This window comes from Anopheles gambiae, chromosome 2, assembly GCF_943734735.2.
Source record: "Anopheles gambiae chromosome 2, idAnoGambNW_F1_1, whole genome shotgun sequence".
Classification (NCBI taxonomy): Eukaryota; Metazoa; Arthropoda; class Insecta; order Diptera; family Culicidae; genus Anopheles; species Anopheles gambiae.
In genome coordinates this window covers 80,065,711-80,085,535 of record NC_064601.1, presented here as the reverse complement: position 1 = coordinate 80,085,535, position 19,825 = coordinate 80,065,711, and the positions used below count along the sequence as shown (strand labels likewise).

General features: G+C 40.3%; 1 protein-coding gene across 7 annotated transcripts in view; it reads left to right on the top strand.

Moving 5' to 3' along the window:
• LOC1274724 (uncharacterized) overlaps positions 1–19,825 on the top strand; it is a 129,690-nt gene that overhangs the window by 76,268 nt on the left and 33,597 nt on the right. For all 7 annotated transcript variants that reach the window (XM_061642305.1, XM_061642304.1, XM_061642302.1 and 4 more), the window contains 5 exons: positions 809–1,757; positions 2,445–2,563; positions 9,813–9,895; positions 13,188–13,306; positions 17,358–17,502. In XM_061642305.1, coding sequence (XP_061498289.1) covers positions 809–1,757; positions 2,445–2,563; positions 9,813–9,895; positions 13,188–13,306; positions 17,358–17,502 — 1,415 coding nt within the window. The remainder of the gene's footprint in view (positions 1–808; positions 1,758–2,444; positions 2,564–9,812; positions 9,896–13,187; positions 13,307–17,357; positions 17,503–19,825) is intronic.

Sequence of the window (19,825 nt, the reverse complement as noted above, 5' to 3'; positions counted from 1 at the left end):
CGGTGGTTGGGATGGGAACGGCGGACGGTGTGGGCTATGTGTGTGATTGATTGTCGTAATGAGCGTCATGTAGCATACGGTGCGGTTCGGTTCAATTCTAAATCGAACAAGTTTTGCAAGTCAGACAATCTGTCGCATTGTGATAAAGGTAGGCCCTCCATTACACCGCACTGGCAGTGGATGTACATGCATAATTTTACATTGTCACATTACCGCATCGTGGCATTCTAATCATACGTGTGGGTGACATGAAATGTTTCTTAGGGTTGAATGAAATCCATGAAAAAGTGAGCATGTAAGACTAAAGAAAAGTTAAAATATATGAAATTAAAAGAAGCATTTAAAGTTTATGGTGTGGATTGAAAGTGATTTATTAAAATTATTTATTAAAATAAAGGAGAATCAATTATTTATGTTATGTTTATTATGTTTATGATATTAGTTCAAACTCCTTTTTGACTTTTATTTATTACTAAGCAAGAACTGTTGGATCTACCCACAATACTGTGCTGGAATTCTTTCGCCGCCCATCGATGTGTGTGTTTTGAAATTGATTTAAATTAGATGTTAATGTTTCAATGGGTTCCAATGGAAATGTATACAATAGGATGTTTATTAACATCCATCGAATTACACTGTTCTACATTGACTGGAAAGCTGTATAAAAGGTTTAAACTATACTAAGAATTTCAGACAACACAGGCAGGCAAATATCAACGTCTGCTTCAATTTAGCGCTGAATATGAATGGCACGTTTTGTTTGCTCTCTTTTCACCAATCCACCATTGTACTTTTGCCTCACTTGCAGAAATCAATTCTACCTCCAGCGACGATAACGCATCGAACGGTGAGGAGGATGTCCTTTATCAGCGTGGTGCATCGTTCAGCGCCAAACTCGACATATCCGATCTGCACATATCGATGAAATCGTTCGACGATGACGATGGAGCCGAAGAAGCGAAAACGACGTCGGGCGGTAGCGGAGGCCGGCAGGGAGCGGTCACCAAAGTGCCACCCCCATCGAGCGCGAACCCGAACAGCATCAACGCGAAGAGCGATGAATTAGCGCGAAGAAAGGCAAACCGTAATTGGAAACTCGAACCGTCCTCGAAGCAATCGGCGAATGCGAATGAGGGCCGCGCCCGCTCGTCAAGCCGCAAGGAAAAATCCATCCAAAATGATGGCCTGCCCGCGCTAGTGACGGCGTACGGTGATGGCATGCGGCATGATCAGCGGCAGCAGCAGCACCAGCAGCAGCATCCGAAGACTTCCGCTTCCGGCAGTGACCGGCGAAAGTTTAACGCAACATCCGCTGGCAGAAAGGGACCGGGTACGGGCGTTGATGATACTGGCACTGGCAGCAGCAATATGCCACTGGCGAGTGATATGGAAATCAGTGGCATATCATTACACTCGCACCTTTCCGGTGAAGACCGGGGTCGGTGGCAGCGAGCCGGTGTGCCGGATATGGCAGTGTCATCGGCGTCAGCTGCACTGCTGGCGGTTGACGAGGACGATGATGATGATGACGACGGTGCATCGGAAATAAGGGCCTTACCGTTGTTGGCTGGCTCGCAGGAGGACGAGGGAATGCAGCAGACACAGCGAGAAGGGAAATTACCTCCGGAGGCGATGGGGCGCGGTGTCATGAGTCCCCAGGAGCCCATCATGCAGGGCGTCAGCGGTGACGGTTTGGCAATGTCAGCCGAGCCTCGCACTAATGCAACACAGCAAACAGCAGAAGGTGCTGCGATAAGGTAGGTCGAGATTGGGTAGACGCATAATTTGTATCATTCTTTGGTGTGCTAGAACATTGTTGTACTATTTGATCATATCTACCCCAAATGTCAGAGAATATTTACTGCAAAAGTATCGCATGTGAACCTCTTCTAATTAGCATTCCATTATTAAGTTGACTTTGTTACATTCAATACATTTAATTGAAATTGTATTTATCATCCAGGTGACAAAAATCCAATCCGTTCATACAGAACTAAATCCGTTTCAAACTAAACAAACTTACCAAGAACCTTAAACAGTGCAGCTTAATGTGTCTGTTCATTATCACATTGAAAACATTTTTCATTTATGAAATAATTTAAAGCATTAGCTCATTAAAAAATAGAATTTCCGCCCAAGTGGAAACATTCACAAAATCAACTGAAGAAACAGACGTCATTCGACGGTGGCGTTTGTTAAATGTTTGTTTTATGTAAATCAACTCATTACTGATGCTTTTTAAAATAAATCAAATTAACTTGAGCTCTGTGGGTGTAAGAATAGAAAAAGACACCTTGAATGTGGTTCAAGGCAAAATTCATCGGGTTTTTTTGCCATTGATTTGGGATCTGTTTCATATGCTCGTTTAAGACGCAGCAGAATCTAATTTGTTTTATTTGGTGTAACTTAAACGACTCCTTCTTTTTCTCCATTAATCGCTTCAGCCAACCGTGCACACTTGATTGCGGCTCTGAAGGTACCTGTTACATTTCGCCGGAAGGATCGTCGTCACTGATGCGTTGTCTGTGTGCTTTCGGCAAGACAGGGCAGCGCTGCGAAGAAGGTAAGATAAGCAACTAACTGATATGTGTATAGTGTGAGTTGTATGCTACGCTCTTTGACAGAATTGTATCACCTTGTTTGACTTTAAACAAATTCGGATTGAATCGTATTTGAACAGAAGTTTTCACTTTCCTCGTTTAACTGAATTTGAACTGTACTATATAGAGACATCCATAATCAATGTGTAAAAAATAGTAAAAAAGCGGCATTTTATAATGATTAGTAATGTTGGTTTCGTTTGGTTTACTTTAAAATAATTAGTAAATAAACTATTTATTATGATAATAAGGGGGATGATTCATTCTAGGTTTGAACCCACGACAGGCTGGTTGTTCAGTCGTACGAGTTGATGATTATATTACGGGACCGCCAGCTATATGTTTTACTAAATTGCTTCATTAGGACAATTCTGTTAAGCACCGTACCACCTTCGATCTTTATCGAGATCAGGCCATTGATATGCTTGAACATTTTTACATAGTTTCTCGATTTTACAGATTGCGAAACTATGACAAAAGATACACTTGGGTGACAAGTATGAAAACTGCGTATTGTTTCGGGAGAGCAGACTATGTTCTGACACATTCGTTTCAATTGTATCTTACCATAATGTCGATGAAAAAAAGCTTTACACAATTGTATGTCTCAATGCTCACACTTTTTACATTAACTTTCCCATTAGTTAGATTCAGCGCAAGAAAACATTCACCCCATTACTTTTATCACCTGTTTGTTTCTCTGAAATTCAAGTTGTGTTTGTCTTCTTCCGCATTAGTCAAGATACCGTAGTTCGTAGTCTCTGTGAGTATTTTACTCTCTGAAATGTCCATTTAGCCGGCAAGACATGTGGCAACGATGGGGTGAAATTTTGCCCATCGCTGGCAGCCGCCAGCAGAAAAGAATGCGCCTCAGTACGACGATATTGAATTCGGAATTCCGTGTCAGCTTGGAATGCCAATTTTGTTCTGTTTTAATGAACTCGATCTGTGAACGCGGTGTCCGAATGGACTTGAGGGCGAAAGAGCAAGAAACAAATATGTGCGTACCGTGCTGGTGATGTTGGTTGGATGGTGTTGCACTATGAAGCCTTTGCATGGTTCCAACAGTCGGACTGGTGGGTAACATTTGATCGCCTTGCCGAGATATGGAACGATGTTTTCAGCATTTTCGCTATTACGCCAAAGGATGTAGCCGTACGGTTCACGCAGGCTAGAAAATTTCCGTCTAGAATAAATGAATCAAGTATTCCCTTTTACTAACTGGGTTGTTTTATAGTTGTTTTATATAATAGCCAACATAGTGTTGCCGAGTTGTAAAAGTTTTTTCCTAAATTGCTTGTAAAATGTCGCTAACGCGCATTACTTTAAACGAACTGTTGTTTTTGTCATTCTATTCTTTCGATCCCATTTTAAATCACATTTTCCGAAAAGATTTTCCGCTTGGTAAATACGGCGCTACAGCAACTATACGCTACCTTATACCAGTTAAAGCGCAATTGTTCCATCCAACTTACACAACTATTCCACTGTCAACGGTTCCGATCAGGAAAATTGTTTGCCGGAACAACTTTTTTCCACGCTAAACTTTTACTCCAATTGAAGGTAAATATGAGATATCAACTCTCGGATTGGTAGTATCCGTATGGCGGGAACAGAGAAGGCATGCACAGACATGACAGAAGTAACCAGGCAGCAACGCACATACGAGAGGAAAAGTTTTCTTCGATTGAAATTAAAAGTTGTCTGCCAGGGCAATAAAAACCCTCTGATTTCAGTTTCATTTCGCCATGCGCTGATTTTGCCCTTTCGTCGAGCGATGGCATCGAACCAGAAAATTTTCTGAGGAGTATTTTCTACACTTCAGAGGGAAGAGATGTTTTTTTTTGCTCCTGGCGACAGTATGTGTTGCTGGAATATAGGTGATCATTGGTGCATGATTCGTGCGTGTGTATGTGAGTGGAATGGCCTTTATTCCTGTGGAGAGGGACACTGAAGTCTTTATTTCTTTTTAGTTACGGTGTCATCTGCCGGGTGGCTTTGAAATCTACCTTACCATGTTAAAGACTTTGCCTACTGTGCAATGGAGGTGGGAAATTGATGAAAAGTTTTTTTTCTGAATTTGGATTACGGTTGATTGCGTGGGTTCTGCTATTTGCCGTGAAATAATTATAAAAAAAACTTTAATTGAATTGGTTTGAATGAGCACACAGGAATACTTCAATACCATGCTGAAGTTTAGATGTACAATGTACATGAAGAGAGATTTTGTAACACCTTGTACGGCAAGCTTGTTTTTAGAAAAGTAATAGTTATTTTACTTTTTAATTTTTAGTATATTAGTAAGAAATAAACATTCAAGCATTTTCACTGAATTGCAATGAAAAATTGCGTCTCGCACACGTCTTTATAAACTCTTCGTCTAACTCATCTTTAGAAAAAATAATGTTTAAAGCACCAAAACCACTCAGCTTGAATTGTCAATTGGTCTTTGAAGTTGCGCTTCTGCTTTCCTTAAACCCGTGTACGCTTGGCCGGTGACTGATGCACGTTCAAGCATCTCGTTAGCCAAACATTCTGTACACCAGACATTAACGATACCAAAATTTTCTGCCCAAAATCCGGAACGAACCGCAACCGTACGGGAGGGGATGAAAAGAAAAAACAAAGAAAACATCACAACATTTTACGCGGTTATGTGGTGTAGGTGAACATTTTTGTACCCATGAGTCAAAAGGAAAGTGAAAGATATTTGTGCGAACCGCTTCACCCGAGATGGTTCAGCATTTTGGCGAGCGAGAGAGATACCACCGCGTTCCGATCGCTAAGCACGAATATAAAATTAAATGAATTTTCCAAAACCAAAATTTGCCCCTGCAGCGAAGCGTGGATGCTGTTGTGGGATGGCAAAAAAAATGGTGGCACAAGGAAAAACCCACTCCAAGCTACGGGTAGCTCAGCTGGAAGGAAAAGTTTTGTTTCCTTGGGCGCCCGTTACCCCGCCGTTTTCGTTGCTAGCCAGAGCTTTTCACAGTGCTTCAAGGGCCACGAATAGTCCTTGGTGGGAAGTTATTTTTACACTTCATCTACCTACCCATTACCCGGGAATCAGGATCGAAAAATCAACTTCCCGTCAATGGGAAGGTCTATTGGAAGGTACATTTTGTTTTCACACTTTTTATTTCACTTTTTCTTCAGCGGAGCCTTCTTGATTGCTTTAGTTTTTTTTCTCAATCTACCTGTTTTGCACCGTACCTTGAATAAAAATGTGCAAAGGCAACGCCATACTCTTGGTATCTGCGTCCTGCGCAGATAGCATTCGTGTTTAGTTTGCAGATAAATTACAATTATGTGTTCATGCTTTACGCCTTTGTAATGCTCACATCCTGATGTTTGGAGCGCACCTTTTTGATCCTTCCTGGCGCGTTTTGATACACGCGAAGATGTTTGTAAAAAGGTGTTTCAGTGCTTTCCTTGCACACTCATTACTGGTTGATGAGAATTTACTTTATCATAACTGATGAATATGTAAATGTATATATATTAGTACACTTTACACGACTGGTGAATTACTTCTTGTAAGACTACTTTTGAATAGGTAGACTTTGGAAGTCTTACGGCTGTTTTTGATGAGATGCTTGGCAACCTTTCCAATGACGGATGAAATTCATGACACAAATCAATTTCAATACAAAGAAATATCTTACACTGTCTATTGTATAAAAGCAAATCTTACAGCCAATCCAACATTTGTAACATCCGTTTACGTATATCGAAAGATCAGATAAATTGCATCAAATCATTCATTGATTGACTAATTTGCTTGAGCTTACCAGGACTCCTTATTACATCATTTAAACACCTCACATGGATACTGACATAACTTTTACCATAAATATCACTTATCATAAATTTGTTAATACTTTTTATTACTGTTAAAGGACGTCACTTCTGTAGAATTTAGAAACATGTCTAGAAAACAGCACATGTTAAAAAAAGCTTTCTTACTGCTATTTATGGTAAAGAGTTAAATAATTGGAATGCAATTGGCTATGGCTGCATTTTACACTATGTTCAAAACGATCCAATGGTTTGAATTAATAGACCATCAGTTGCCTGCAATCGAGATGTGAATTATCTTTTGAGTTCATTCAAGACACTTCATCAACAGCCGTTCTTATGGCCGTACGTTATTCAACATACGGTTTGTCGATATATTTATGCAGCTTGGTTAGGGTGCTGCTGTCGAAAGAAGCCACAGTAACATGTCCTGGTGAAATATCATGGTGCAGTGAGCGCTGCCGGTACGCTGCCATCTGTAACGTTTGGCAGAATAAAAGACTTTCAACAAACTGACAGCCCATCCGTCCTGTATTTTACACAAAGTACAGCGTACCGCTCGTACCATAAGCGTCCTGCTGCGTGCACCTCTGCACTTGTCTGAGCCCCGGATCAGCTTTTTCTCGCAACGACAACAAGCGACGACTTCTTTACATTGGGGGAGGTAAGCAATCCGGCCTGTCGCTGTAGCTCAACGCAAACGATACTGCAGTATGAAATGGACGGTTGATATCTTCTCTGGTTTGCTGATGGTACCGATGGCTATCTTTGCAATCGTGCCGTACTGAATTTTAACTGAGACAAATCGTATAGCAACTACCTTCATCCACAACCGATGTTCGAAACTGGAGCACGTATGGGTAGAAAACTTTGAAGTAGCGCAGGTTGAACGATTGTTTGGAAATTGACATCTCTAAAAGGCTGATGGTATGTATGGTATGGTAGCCGCATTTACGCAGAGGTCATGCAGAGGTGGAGATAACATTTCGAGACATTTGAGATGTTGCCAGTTCTAGTGACGTAAAACAGCATTAGTAATGATAAGAGGGAGAGATTCAAATGGATTGATTTACGAGAGCTGAAGCAAAATACTGAAATAAAACTGTTCAATAAAACCAGTAAAACAACATTTAGAAAGTACTAAATAATTTCAAACCGTACTCGGACAGACATCTGTTCTAAGCCATCAATGCAATTGCAAATGCTGCAATTGCAAGTGAAATGCCTAACATCTCCATTTCATGATTTTCTGAAAGCCAACAGACTATCATTCGTTCAAATATCTATTTCAAGATTGTTAATTGACACATGCAGCTCATTGGGTAAATAATGATTGACTGTTAGTAAACTGCTGCGTCAAGCTTTCGATGGCCCTTTTGACAATTGCACAACTAAAAAAAAAAATCAAATATCAACTCAAATTTGGTAAAAGGAAAAAGCACTGGCACTGGATAGCGAAGTGGTACAATACAAAGGTTTCGTAACGCCATGTATAGAAAACGATATCGAGCGCATGCTTGTCAGATGCACGACCGACAGCAGAAAAACAAGTGAGAAATCCATTACCTCGCTAGTGCTTCGTGCCACCATTCTGCGAATGTCACTTGGCTAGATTCGGGGTACGCGATGCAATTTGCTATCACTGTCAGCATACGCCACTCGTCGTGAGGATGCATCATGATATGCCAGCTAGTTGGATGTTGGTTTCGCATTTTGAGGTCGCTTACTATAGAAAGCCAATGGATGTGAATGATTTCTTCGTATTCTTTGTTCGTAGTCATCCTGATTGCTGCTGTGTTTGTTCGATACAGTTCCTATTCAGCGATAAAATGTCATCCAACGTGCTTCGTGGTTCTCAGATCTGCGATATGAAGCAGTTTTCATAGAGCTAGATTGTACAACAGTTTTAATGGGAACGAAAAGGTTGAATTGAATCTTTTTGTGAAATATATCTTCAATGAATGACTGCTATATTAATGAAAATTCTGATATTTTGATGCTTTTTATACTTCTTGATGTAAATTATTGTTATTGTTATCAACAGTAATAAATCAATTTAGAATTAAACTTGATTTATCAGTTTAAGTTAGCTGAAATCAATCAGTTTTCAGATTTGACTGCATTAGCTAAGCCATTATTTCCCTCTAAGTTATGGTGACCATAAATCGACACTCTCCCGAATGTTTCGAAAACAATATAACCCTATTTTGAAAAGATACTGTCTTTTGATGTGAAAGGGTGTTAATGTGCGATGAGCACTGTACCCACCTTTTGACTGATTAATTTCAGCGTCTGGTTTTGCTGGAGGGGTTAGGAGTTTGCTTATTTCATTTTAAGTTTACTTCACACTATCCAACAACAACCCCTACAGGGACACATAATCTTAAGCATAAACATTTCGTACAAAGGATTAGACGCACACCCGCGTCTGCCATAGCATAGCTTGGGGTAACACTGAAATTGAAATCCTTCACCCGCGGTGGCATAAATTTGAAAACTTTTCAATCCGTGGGGGTACATTTTCTAAACACCATCATACCGATGGCAACATCAAACACGACAGAATACAGTCGCTACCCAGGCGCACAGGAACCTCGAACGAATGATCCTGGAAAATTCCGGAAGGGAGCTTCAACTAGAAGGCTCACGAAAAACTATCTCCCTCGTTGCTGTGGCAACTTTTCTGCTGACAATGAGGGTGTGCATGTACGTATAGGATGGTTGCAAACTTTTTCCACCGGAACGAGGATGAACATTTTCGCTGACAAGGGTAAGCTTCGTCCCGGTGGGGTGGGTTTTCTTCGACCAAACTCCCGTGCAAGGAAACCGGAAAATCCAATAAAGCGGCTTAAGTTTTAGTGACTAAGCGTATCTGCGGGCTTGGCAGAAAGCCCCGGGAGCGGATCCGGTGAACTCTGTTCCGTTCGTGGATGTTGCCGATGATACTTGGCCGGCACTGTAGCACATATCAATTGATTGTTTCCATCACGAAACAATCACCGACCACCATGGTTTTGCGCTCGAATGGTAATTAGATTGACGGTGAAAAGGGAAAAAATACTCATAACGGTTTCGGGAGAAAAGTTAACGAAGCATGTACGATTTCGTTCTATATTGTATCCATTTTTCCAGTAGCAACAACAAACCTTGGGCGATTTAGTTCGAAAAATGGATTTGTGTTAAATAAGGCTTTCTGGGAAGGATCATACATAAAAATTTGTTTTAGCTGTATCGTGCAGTGCAATTTTTGCGAGGATTTTTGTAATAAAGCTCACATAAAAACAATTACAAGTTATGAGGAACGTCATTCAGTATTGAAGAATACAATATTTTACTCTCTCTCTCTCTCTCTCTCTCTCTCTCTCTCTCTCTCTCTCTCTCTCTCTCTCTCTCTCTCTCTCTTATTTTTTGCAGATGTAAAAGTGAACACTCCAAGATTTAGTAAACATTCGTGGGTTGCATTTCCAGCACTCAGAGGAGCTTACAAACATGTTCAGGTAAGTGGTGGTAATCCATGGAATTGGATTTCTGCAAAATAGTTTGAATTAAATTACAATTTTTACATACTTCTCAATTACTCTGGTTTTTATGAAACAATTTTATTTGTGTGAAACCAGTCCAATATCGTTTAAGCGCCGTATGGCCCATGTTGGGAAACGAGTTAAAACATGTCTGGCCATATCTTGATTGATTCTATCTCAAGCACTCAAGCATCATTTAATATCATTTAACTTAAGTATCAATCAATATCATTTAATAATCAACCAATTATACGTTTTCAATAATTCTACCGGTTGATTAAAGCATTCAAGACTGGACCTGCAGGCCTTTGCTGTAGTCGAATATTAAGATAAAACAAACAAAATGTTTTAAGCCTCATTGTAATAACTGGTTATTGTGTTATTCTGAATGTTGAGTTATAGTGAATATTTTAATAATTAAATGCACTTGTTCAACATTGTTTAGGATTGCTTAAGTAATATATAATTCAGAGTTGAAAGTCATTCATTCTATATTTTGATTTAGGTCATATATTTGGATATCATTGAATTATGGAAAAACAATTTTTATTGCTGCAGTTAATACACTAAACAAAAATAAATAAGACATAATCTTACTGTGGTTAAAACGTATGCCGCCGATAATCCGCGTTGTAGATCAATAGTGACATTTTAATCATTTTTATCACCCTGGCGTCACTGCAAGCATGTCCCGCTCCGTCTGCGGTTTGGATGTTTTTTTTCCTAAAACCTTTCAATGACACCGCACGAACGTTTACATTATGTATTCCTTGTTTTTGAGTTTCTATTATCAATCAAACAGAAACAAACCAACAAAAGCAAAAAAACACACGCATAGCTCCGTTGTCTGTATGCCGGATCACACATATCACCGGGATCAATTTGTTAAGCCGTTGTTGCTGCGGTGTGTGATGAGTTTTTGTATCTCTCGACGCTCGTTTTTTATACTTGCTTCCTTCCAACATACGCCACAAAACAGTGCACTATCAGTGTCAATTCCAAAACCGACCTTACCGACACGTACACACTCATACACACACACACACATACACAATCCCAATCAACGCCCGACGGCGTTATAGAATAGTGCAATTCTGCACCACACTTTGCCCATGCCAAAAGGGTTTTAGGTTCAACACGCAACACGAACAATTTTAACCGAGCGCAAAAGCGCGACGCAACAAAACCTACCTACCCAAACCCACAGAAAGATAAACGAAGGGACCTTCCATCTGCGTGACGAGAAAAAAAGGATTTCATTGCAGTCGTGCTCTGTTCAGTTCCGTTCCATTTTCACCCCACAGCAAACACGGCGCACTGTCGAACATGAATGGTTAGATGAATGGTTTTTGAGCTTTTGGGCTGAGGCTGTGTTTGATGCGCGCATTTTCCCCACTTTAACTGCGGGCGATAGATTGGAAGCGGAAAAAATACATTCAATGGTTACCCCATACTCTCGGCTCACGCGCTTAGTGTAGGTGTGTTTGTGAATGCATCCTTGTTATTGTTATGATACTGGGGCCAACATGAGAGGACGAAAGGACGAATGGCGCTGACCGTTAGTTCACTCATAAAAAGTGATTCTCATTTTTGTTCCGATAATTCAGATCCTGCTGGTGCCGGTAACACCTTGTTGGGTTTGGTGAGAATGACGTTTTGTTTTCGGTTTATGCTTCTGTTAGCTTGTTTGTTGCTGTTTTCATTTTTTCGTCAACCAAAAAAACACAACTGTGCAATGTTTTAAAATATTGTGTTTGTTGTTTGGTTGTGGTATATAAGTGTGTGTGTGTGTGTGTGTGTGTGTGTAAATTTTGTTTGTTTGATGTCGCTGTTCGCATCGGTTCCGCTTCTCGTGCTGTGGTTTAACGGTGCACTATGTATTTCGGAAAACTTTTTACTCAGTTTTGCATGAAGTATCATGAATGGGAGATTTTTTTACAGTTCAGTTTAGAAGCGCATTCAAGTGAATTCAAATCGAATATTCGTACACAGAACATTGAAACATTCGACTACAACCTACCGACTCTAAAAATAGTTTTCATAAAAAAGGGTTAAATGCTTTGAAAAATATTTTAAATTTACAGGGTAAGTGTACCAATAGTGGTGCAATTTTTAGTGACACAGATGTGTTTTAATGGATTACCATTGTCAGGAAGGCCAATTTGTGAATATTTTAACACATAGCAATTAGAATATGTTTTATCTTTGCAATCACAACCATGTTTACCATGAAACACATCAAATTTACGAAATTTTGTTGTACCTATGATGGTGGTATGTTTCCTATAGTCGTCGTATTGTGTTCCTATAGTGGTGGTAAACAAAGATACCTCCAAAACAATGTATAATATCAATGAAACTTAGTTTCGAAGTTGTTTTTATATGAATAGCAAGGATAGCTGCCATAATAATGATTTCTTTTGTAATTTGATCGTAAAAAATGTATGAATTTGGTTGAAGAAAATATTGACGAAAGTACTGAATAACACCTGTAGATAAAGCACCCGGAACGATAAAGCTTGATTTGAGGTTGATTTTTTCACTCAGCCAGATAAGCGAGTTTTGGCCTTTGTTTGGTACATTACTTACAGAAAACTCATTTCTGTTGCTTATTTTAATGACAACAGTACGACATGTCAAAAATATCATCGAAAAAATCTGAAACGAACTGTTTTTATTGATTTTATAAATATAACCACTATAGGAACATGCCTGTTTTGTGTACCTATAATAGTGAAAAACACTTAAAAATGCATAAATATGGTCAAAAGACCAATAATTTTAGTAAAACAATAACATTTCATAACAGTCATGTTGAAAAACTAGTAATTGCGTGGGTTAGTGATCATTTATAACGTTAACAGAAATACGAGTTTCGTTATGAAATCCTAAGGATTTTGGAAAAATGTTGACATATTTCACAAAATAATGGATTTTTCGGTCACGAAGAAACGGAATGGTCCCATTTATCTTTTAAATTCTTTGTAAAAGGCTAAAGAACATTTCACACTGACGAAAATAACTTAATAACTTTTAATTTACCGTAGAGACCACATTTTAGTGCAATACCACCACTATTGGTACTACCACCACTATAGGTACATTTACCCTATAAAGCACATACAACGACTAATGAGGCAAACAAGCAAAGCTCTTGAAACCAACACAACTAACATTTTGTTTATGTACTTTATAAAATGGGTTTTAATGTTTCCACAATATTTGATAATAATCTCTCATGTGTTTTTTGTGTCTTCTCTAACTCTAGCTACACATCGAGTTTCGACCGGAATCGTTTGATGGAATTTTACTACTGACCGGCGAGCGAGACGATTTGACGGGCGACTTTATGGCTCTGCTGCTGCACCAAGGGTTCGTCGAGTTCTGGTACGTACACTCAAAAACGCACTATAAATTCAACAGATTCTGCTGCTCTCGCTTGATCGCAACTGGCAGGAATTGCACTCTAAAGTTTTATAACAACTTGTAGAATTAATCATCAAGGGAAAACGTGCAATAGGGGCTATGTGCGTTGTAATCCATTTTTGCCAAATAAATTAAAATGAACCAACCCCGAAAGCACACGCCAGAAAGTGAACCATTTTCCCCATTACGAGAAACTGTAAAACTGTTGGTAAATGAAGCACACAGTCTTCTGCCTACCAGGTCGTTTGTTAGAACGGAGGCCCTTTTCGGCTAATGGCGCTAACCATTAGTTAACCTGGAAAGGAAGGATTGTTTGAGCAACAACAAGGAGCAATGCGAAAATAAAAAATCTCACACCAAATGGCACATAAAAAAATGTACATAGCAAAAGGATAACCTTTTTCTGGTTGCTGCTCTGCCTCATTTGCCTTATTTTAAATGCAACACATTTCCCGCACACTCACAGTCTCCTATCCGCTCGCTCAAGCTCTACGTCTGCCAACAAACTTTACACACCACACTTAAAAATAGATCCATTCCGTCAGTTTGTTTGCTTTGGGTGCGCTTAATTTACAAATACACCACCAAGTGCAAACGCTGGCGCTTTAAAGTGAAACGTCCCGGTACAATATCCTTGTCGTTGGCCCTTATTTTGGGTAGGGGTGGTACGTGTTTTGGACGGTTTGCTGTACGACATTTCCTCTCCCCGTAGCAATGTTCGAAAATGTTTGTCAACAACTTAATTGAGTTACAGCATGAAGGTTTTGCCTTTAATGGTGTTGTTCCAATCGACCGGAATGGTAGCACGGAGAGTGGAAGAAACATATTGACTCAGTTCACTTGCACGTGACAATAACGAACCGAGAAAAATTAAAGGCAGTGTGCTAGTATGTGTGTATGTGCTATTTTCAACCTTTCTACCGAGACAGGGTTTGGAAAGCGATCTCAACATTTTGGGCGCACAGTTTTGAAGTATATATTTTTGCTCTAACGCCACATTGATTGGCAAGCTAAAGATCCTTTCGTAGCCTTCTTATTTTAGCTAGCAAAGCAAAATCATCTTTGCTTTTGTTGGAGACTGAAAGCGGACGTTGAAAACAAACAACCTTTTTGCTAGAATTGATTATATAGATTTATCGATCAAAATGGTTGCTTCTTTGATAGGTTTGGTTGTTTAGCAATCACGTAATAATAAAATTAAAAATTGTATTTGTTCATTTATACATTCTAGGAACTATTTAAATTCCCGTCAAACATTTACTAACCTGACTCAGCAAGATTATGCAAGAACATTATGGTTGGTATCTTGCCCACAAACAATTCTGTCGTTTCTTTCTCAAATTACGATATATTACCTACGAATAGAAATATAGTCTTATTAAGTATTTTCATTCAATCATTCATTGACTGTATCAACAATAAATATCTTAATTTAATAATGTTTTCTTTGGACTTGTAAGCTAGGATTAAAAATGCAGTAAGGGAACTAATAACATGCATTAACTCAATACCGCACTTAAAAACAAGTTAATATTGATGTTTAGATTCGTGGTAACTTTTCTAAGCATCTATTAAACGGTGAGAGAGTTAATATTTTTCAAAAGTTTTTTTTTATTGAATTAACTCATTAACAGTCTCTTATATTAGAAACGTTAACAAAATTTTCACAAGGAGTGAGTTCTCCGAGCCGTTGAATTATATCCGATTTTAACCTAGTCCATTTGTCCTTTCCTACGGCCCTATCCAACACACCGCAAAAAACGCAACATTCACATCTTCATTTCTCGATCCAGCCTGACCAAATTGCCGGAAACCGACCGATGGCCACCCATTTGTGTGCCAAGAGTACCAAGGATTACCACGAAATTCGTGTCGGCTCGAGCTCGGTCCGGCGGCGGGAGAGACAAAAACTTGCGCCCATAAATCAGCTGGCAACTGATATTTATGTGTACATTAATTTCCTAGGAATGTTCAATTATGCAAGATAAATGTATGTGTTGAACCACTTCGACAGGCTGGTTTGGATGCTTCGGATGGGTGAAAGCAAACGGCGCAACTGCAACTACCGTTGTGGGGCGAACACTTTTCCGCTTTGTTACGCGTTGGGTCGTATGTGTGGATGTGTGGGTGAATGTGTCCAAGCCTGCATGCCCGTTGGGTCACCACCATTACCACTAGACGTTTTCATGGGCGAGGAAAAGGATCCCGACAGAGACACAGTGTGCAGTGGAGGGTGAGGCTTGCCAGTGTCTGGTGCAGAGTTGTGCCCGGTTCGGTGTGGTAAATGGAAAATATTTGCCGACCATTTTTCATGATTCGAGGCTTGCGGGTACCACTTGAGTGTCTTGTTTAGCGGCTAGCATAAACTATGCTCTGGCTCCGATGGGGTTTCAGAATCGGTGCTCACACATGCGAACAGGATAGTACTTACATTTAGGACGAATTGTTGCAGTAAATAATCAAAGAATCGCTTTAAAGCTACCTGTTGAAAAATTATATCCAACTCAATGTAAAAGAACTGCTTGTTATTAACTTGTATTGTAGGTTTTAAAAAAATCAACGAAACGCCTTGTTATGCATAGGAGGTAAAGTATAAACAAGCGTTAAGTGTATATTTTTATCTATTTATTTATGTAGCTACTCTTAAATGAAAAGTCAAACCGAAAACAAACAAGACTGATTTCTTAAAGTAATCTTGTTAGCAAAGCTCTTCATAAATATCAAATTTGACACCGTAACTCAACATATAATTGTTCTAACGCCTCAATTAGACGTACATTGTTGCTGAAAGTGCAAGCCTTAGCTTAATGCTACCCATCCCGGTTAGTGTGCTAATAAAGTAATTTATTTCCAGACAGAACACTTATAAACGCTATAAACAGAATAAATCCTTCCTACGTGCCACAGTACATGCAGCATGTTAGCGCAATTCTACACTTTGATGCACACTCCCCTGCAGAATCCATCTTGGACACGAAAGCAACTCATCTAGAAAGTATGACCCATTCCCTGTACCGACACCGACAACTGGCGTGATAAACGATCCCTCTATTGGTGTCAATATTTCCTTTCCGATAGCCTCGTGCCCGTATCACATCAACCGGCGGGCGGCAAAATGGATCGATGACCATTGTTCGAGCGCGAAAGTGGAACGAATTAGTTTTAATTGATGATAGATGAAGCTGGGCGGGAAAAATTACCGTCACGTTTTATTTACTTTCCGCTGCACAAAAGCTCGTCCACCAAAGCTCGCCGCTGCAGTGGCTGGCGGGGCCGGAGGTCGGCTTATTGAGAAGACTTTGATTGGGACGTTGATGAGGCTCTATGGTCTTTTCGCATTTCGACCGAAACCTTCAACCATTCTCCGTGCTCGCTCCGATGAATGCGGAACAATATTTTCAGTCGTACCATTGTGAATTATGTAGACTCCTGTCATTGGCAAGGATAATTTTCACATCGTTAGGCGTTTCGCTCCGAAAGCGGAACGATGGCAGTAACTCGTACAGCTTCACTCAACAGTCACATTTTAAGCTGTGAGCATGACAAAAGATAATGGATGGCAGTCGTTTAACGGGAGCGCAAGAGTTGAATGGGATGGGCAGACAAATGAAAAGTTTTCAATCGCCCCTAAAACAGTGAGCTCTAGCGCTGAAACTTTGCCATTTTAATCCGCTCGCTGGTAAGCCGATTGTGTTGGACTTTACTACTAGAGAATGCCGGTTCAAAATTTGCCATCAAGAATGTATACACTAACGAACAGGCGAACGGTTTGGGCAAGTTGTCGGGTATAAATTACCCGTTCGGAAGACATATAATAGTCGGAGTCTGCATATCTTCAAAAGATACTTCATTCCTGAACTTTCATTATAGGCCAGCATAACCAATTTGTTATCTATTTTGGAACGCAATTATGTCTCGATTGTTATTGAGATAGTATCACATTCATTCGCATTGTTTCTTGAATTTATAACTACATCTTTTCTTCTTTCTTTTCTTCTTTCCAACAAAACAGGTTCGATTGTGGATCTGGAATGGGTCGCGTCAAGTCAGAGGAAACGATCGTCCTTAACCAGTGGAACACTATTACCATCTATCGGCACCGGTGGGACGCGTGGCTCGTACTGAACCAAGGCAACCGGGTGCAGGGACGCTCCAAGGTAAGGGATATTTTTCTCGCGCTTTAAGTTGACCGAGCTCAGTTTCAACCTTTTGAAGCTTGTGCGCGTGCGGTACACCCACACGATCCAAACTACTCTTGCCGGAGCCCCGGATCGCAGTGTGGTCGCACTGCAGCAGTATCGTTGTCCGTATTGCATCACCAAGACCACAAATTTCATCAGGATTGTTTGTATTTTCCACAACAAAAGAATTTGTGCATTGCACTGCAATGCCAACTGGAAACGGAGCTAACCGCACTGTGGTGTAGTTGGTGAGATTCGCCGGAACCAACTCCATCCAACTCGCACCGGAACCGCAAGTGCAAGACGGGGGGCGAACTTTCTTCCCGATCGGAACTTCTTCCGACGCCTCTGTCGGCGTGGAAGCAGCAGAGTGTTCGTTTCCCGGGCAAGGAAATTGCAGTATTATGCTGCGAACGGAAGAATACAAATTGATTATTTTTGCAACTTTGCTCCGTCCGAAGGCGGGAAACCCCGGCAGCTGCTGGTACGGTGAACGAGGGTGCTGACCGATTGTTTCGTCCCGGGCTGCTCCGGGTGTGGTTGATTTGTGTGACGTTCGCAAAGGGGTTCGGTAGGTTGCGGAAGCGGGAGAAGAAATCGTTACTGCATTCATTTCCGAATAAATAACATTGCAGCGAAAAGGGTCGTGGGTGCATCTGCTTTGTGTGGAATTGGGCAACAGTTTTTGCTTTCGATGGACCTCAAAACTCGCATTGGTTTTGATGCTCGAGTACCTTAAGCTTCTGAAGGGAGTGTGTGGCTGTCTGTCTGCTGTCTAATGTTATTTTGAGAGATATGTATCCGATGTGGTTTACTGTTTTAGCTAGAAATTATAAGTATAATTATTTATATTTTACAGGACAACTGGTATTTTAATCAAGACTTTGGATCTTGTAAGAGGTATCAAAATATTATGATAACTTTGATTCTTACAATAAAAAAATCTTGTTATTTTGATGCTTGATTGTAAATGATTTTTTAATCGATCAATATCTTTTTATATCTAAGTCGATAAATAATTCGGTGACTGACTTTTCTGTATCCATCAAATCAAATTCATCAAATTAAACATTTATTTGAAAAAAAACAAAGCATCCCGATAATAGAATTTCTGTTTTCAAATGAATTAAATAGCAATTTCAATCGCTTTGAAATAGCTTTGCTTCACTTCCAAAGAAGCCAGTGTTGCATTTGACATACATGTAAACGGAGAATTCTCCCTCTGCTTTCGTTGCTAATTATTTGCCGTTTGGATTGAATAGTGCAATTTCAACAGCAACATCCTTACGATCAACAGTCGTGTAAAATAATATTTACGCTGCTATCGCTTCCATGTAAATCAATTGTTCTGCATCCACCAGTTTCAGCGTTCCCATTGTTCCGATTTTTAACACTCCTGTACAAACTGTTGGCCGGACTTTCGCTGTGTTAAATACAGCACAAACTCAGCGTCATGATGTTGCTGGAATTAACAATTTTACAACGACAAGCTCTTGCCATGCGCCTATGTTGTCCTCCAACCGCGCCAACGCGAACCCTTTTCCGGAAGCACAGCAGATAGGTTTCCGGAGGAAAACCAGTTGCATAATCCCTGCGCTCCAACCCTCCAATCAACGCCACGTGCTCGAGAGAGATAGAGAGAGAGAGAGCTTAGTGCCTAGCCATGGTGCAGGATACAAGCCGGAAACAATGGGATTTTAATTATGTTTACTCTCCAGATTACAGCCGGGTGCTCGTCGGAAGACCCGCTACTGGGGGTTTCTAGTGGATGTTGGTCGAGCTTTAGCAGTCAGACGAAGGAGGTTATTGGTGAACGCTATAGTGCAACGTACGCAGCATAGGGCCGATCGTACTCTGTACGCCCCGATAAATTAGGATGGAGCTAAGTAATTCTCAAGATTGGACCATTTGTCATCGATTGAGTGCCGGAAGCTCGGTATGGTAGGTTGGACGGCACAAAGGGACGACAAGCTACACAATCTCTTACTTGTTTTCATTAAACACAAACGCACTGGAAGCAGTGGCTCGACTTACATGCTTCACACTCGACCAACTGAAGCATCCTTTAGCTTTTCCCAATAGCCTTGGGATTCTGTAGGATATTGCATTAATTCATATCTGACATTTCCTATCATCGGCTTATCTACAGTCGACATCAAGAATCTACAAACAAACCGTGAACTAAATCGTTTTTTTTTATTCCTCGCATCCTTGAGGATCGTCCCGTTTGCATTGCGGTAGCATATCGTTTCAATGAATAAATTGACCTTTTGTGTTAATATTTCACCACCACAAATTG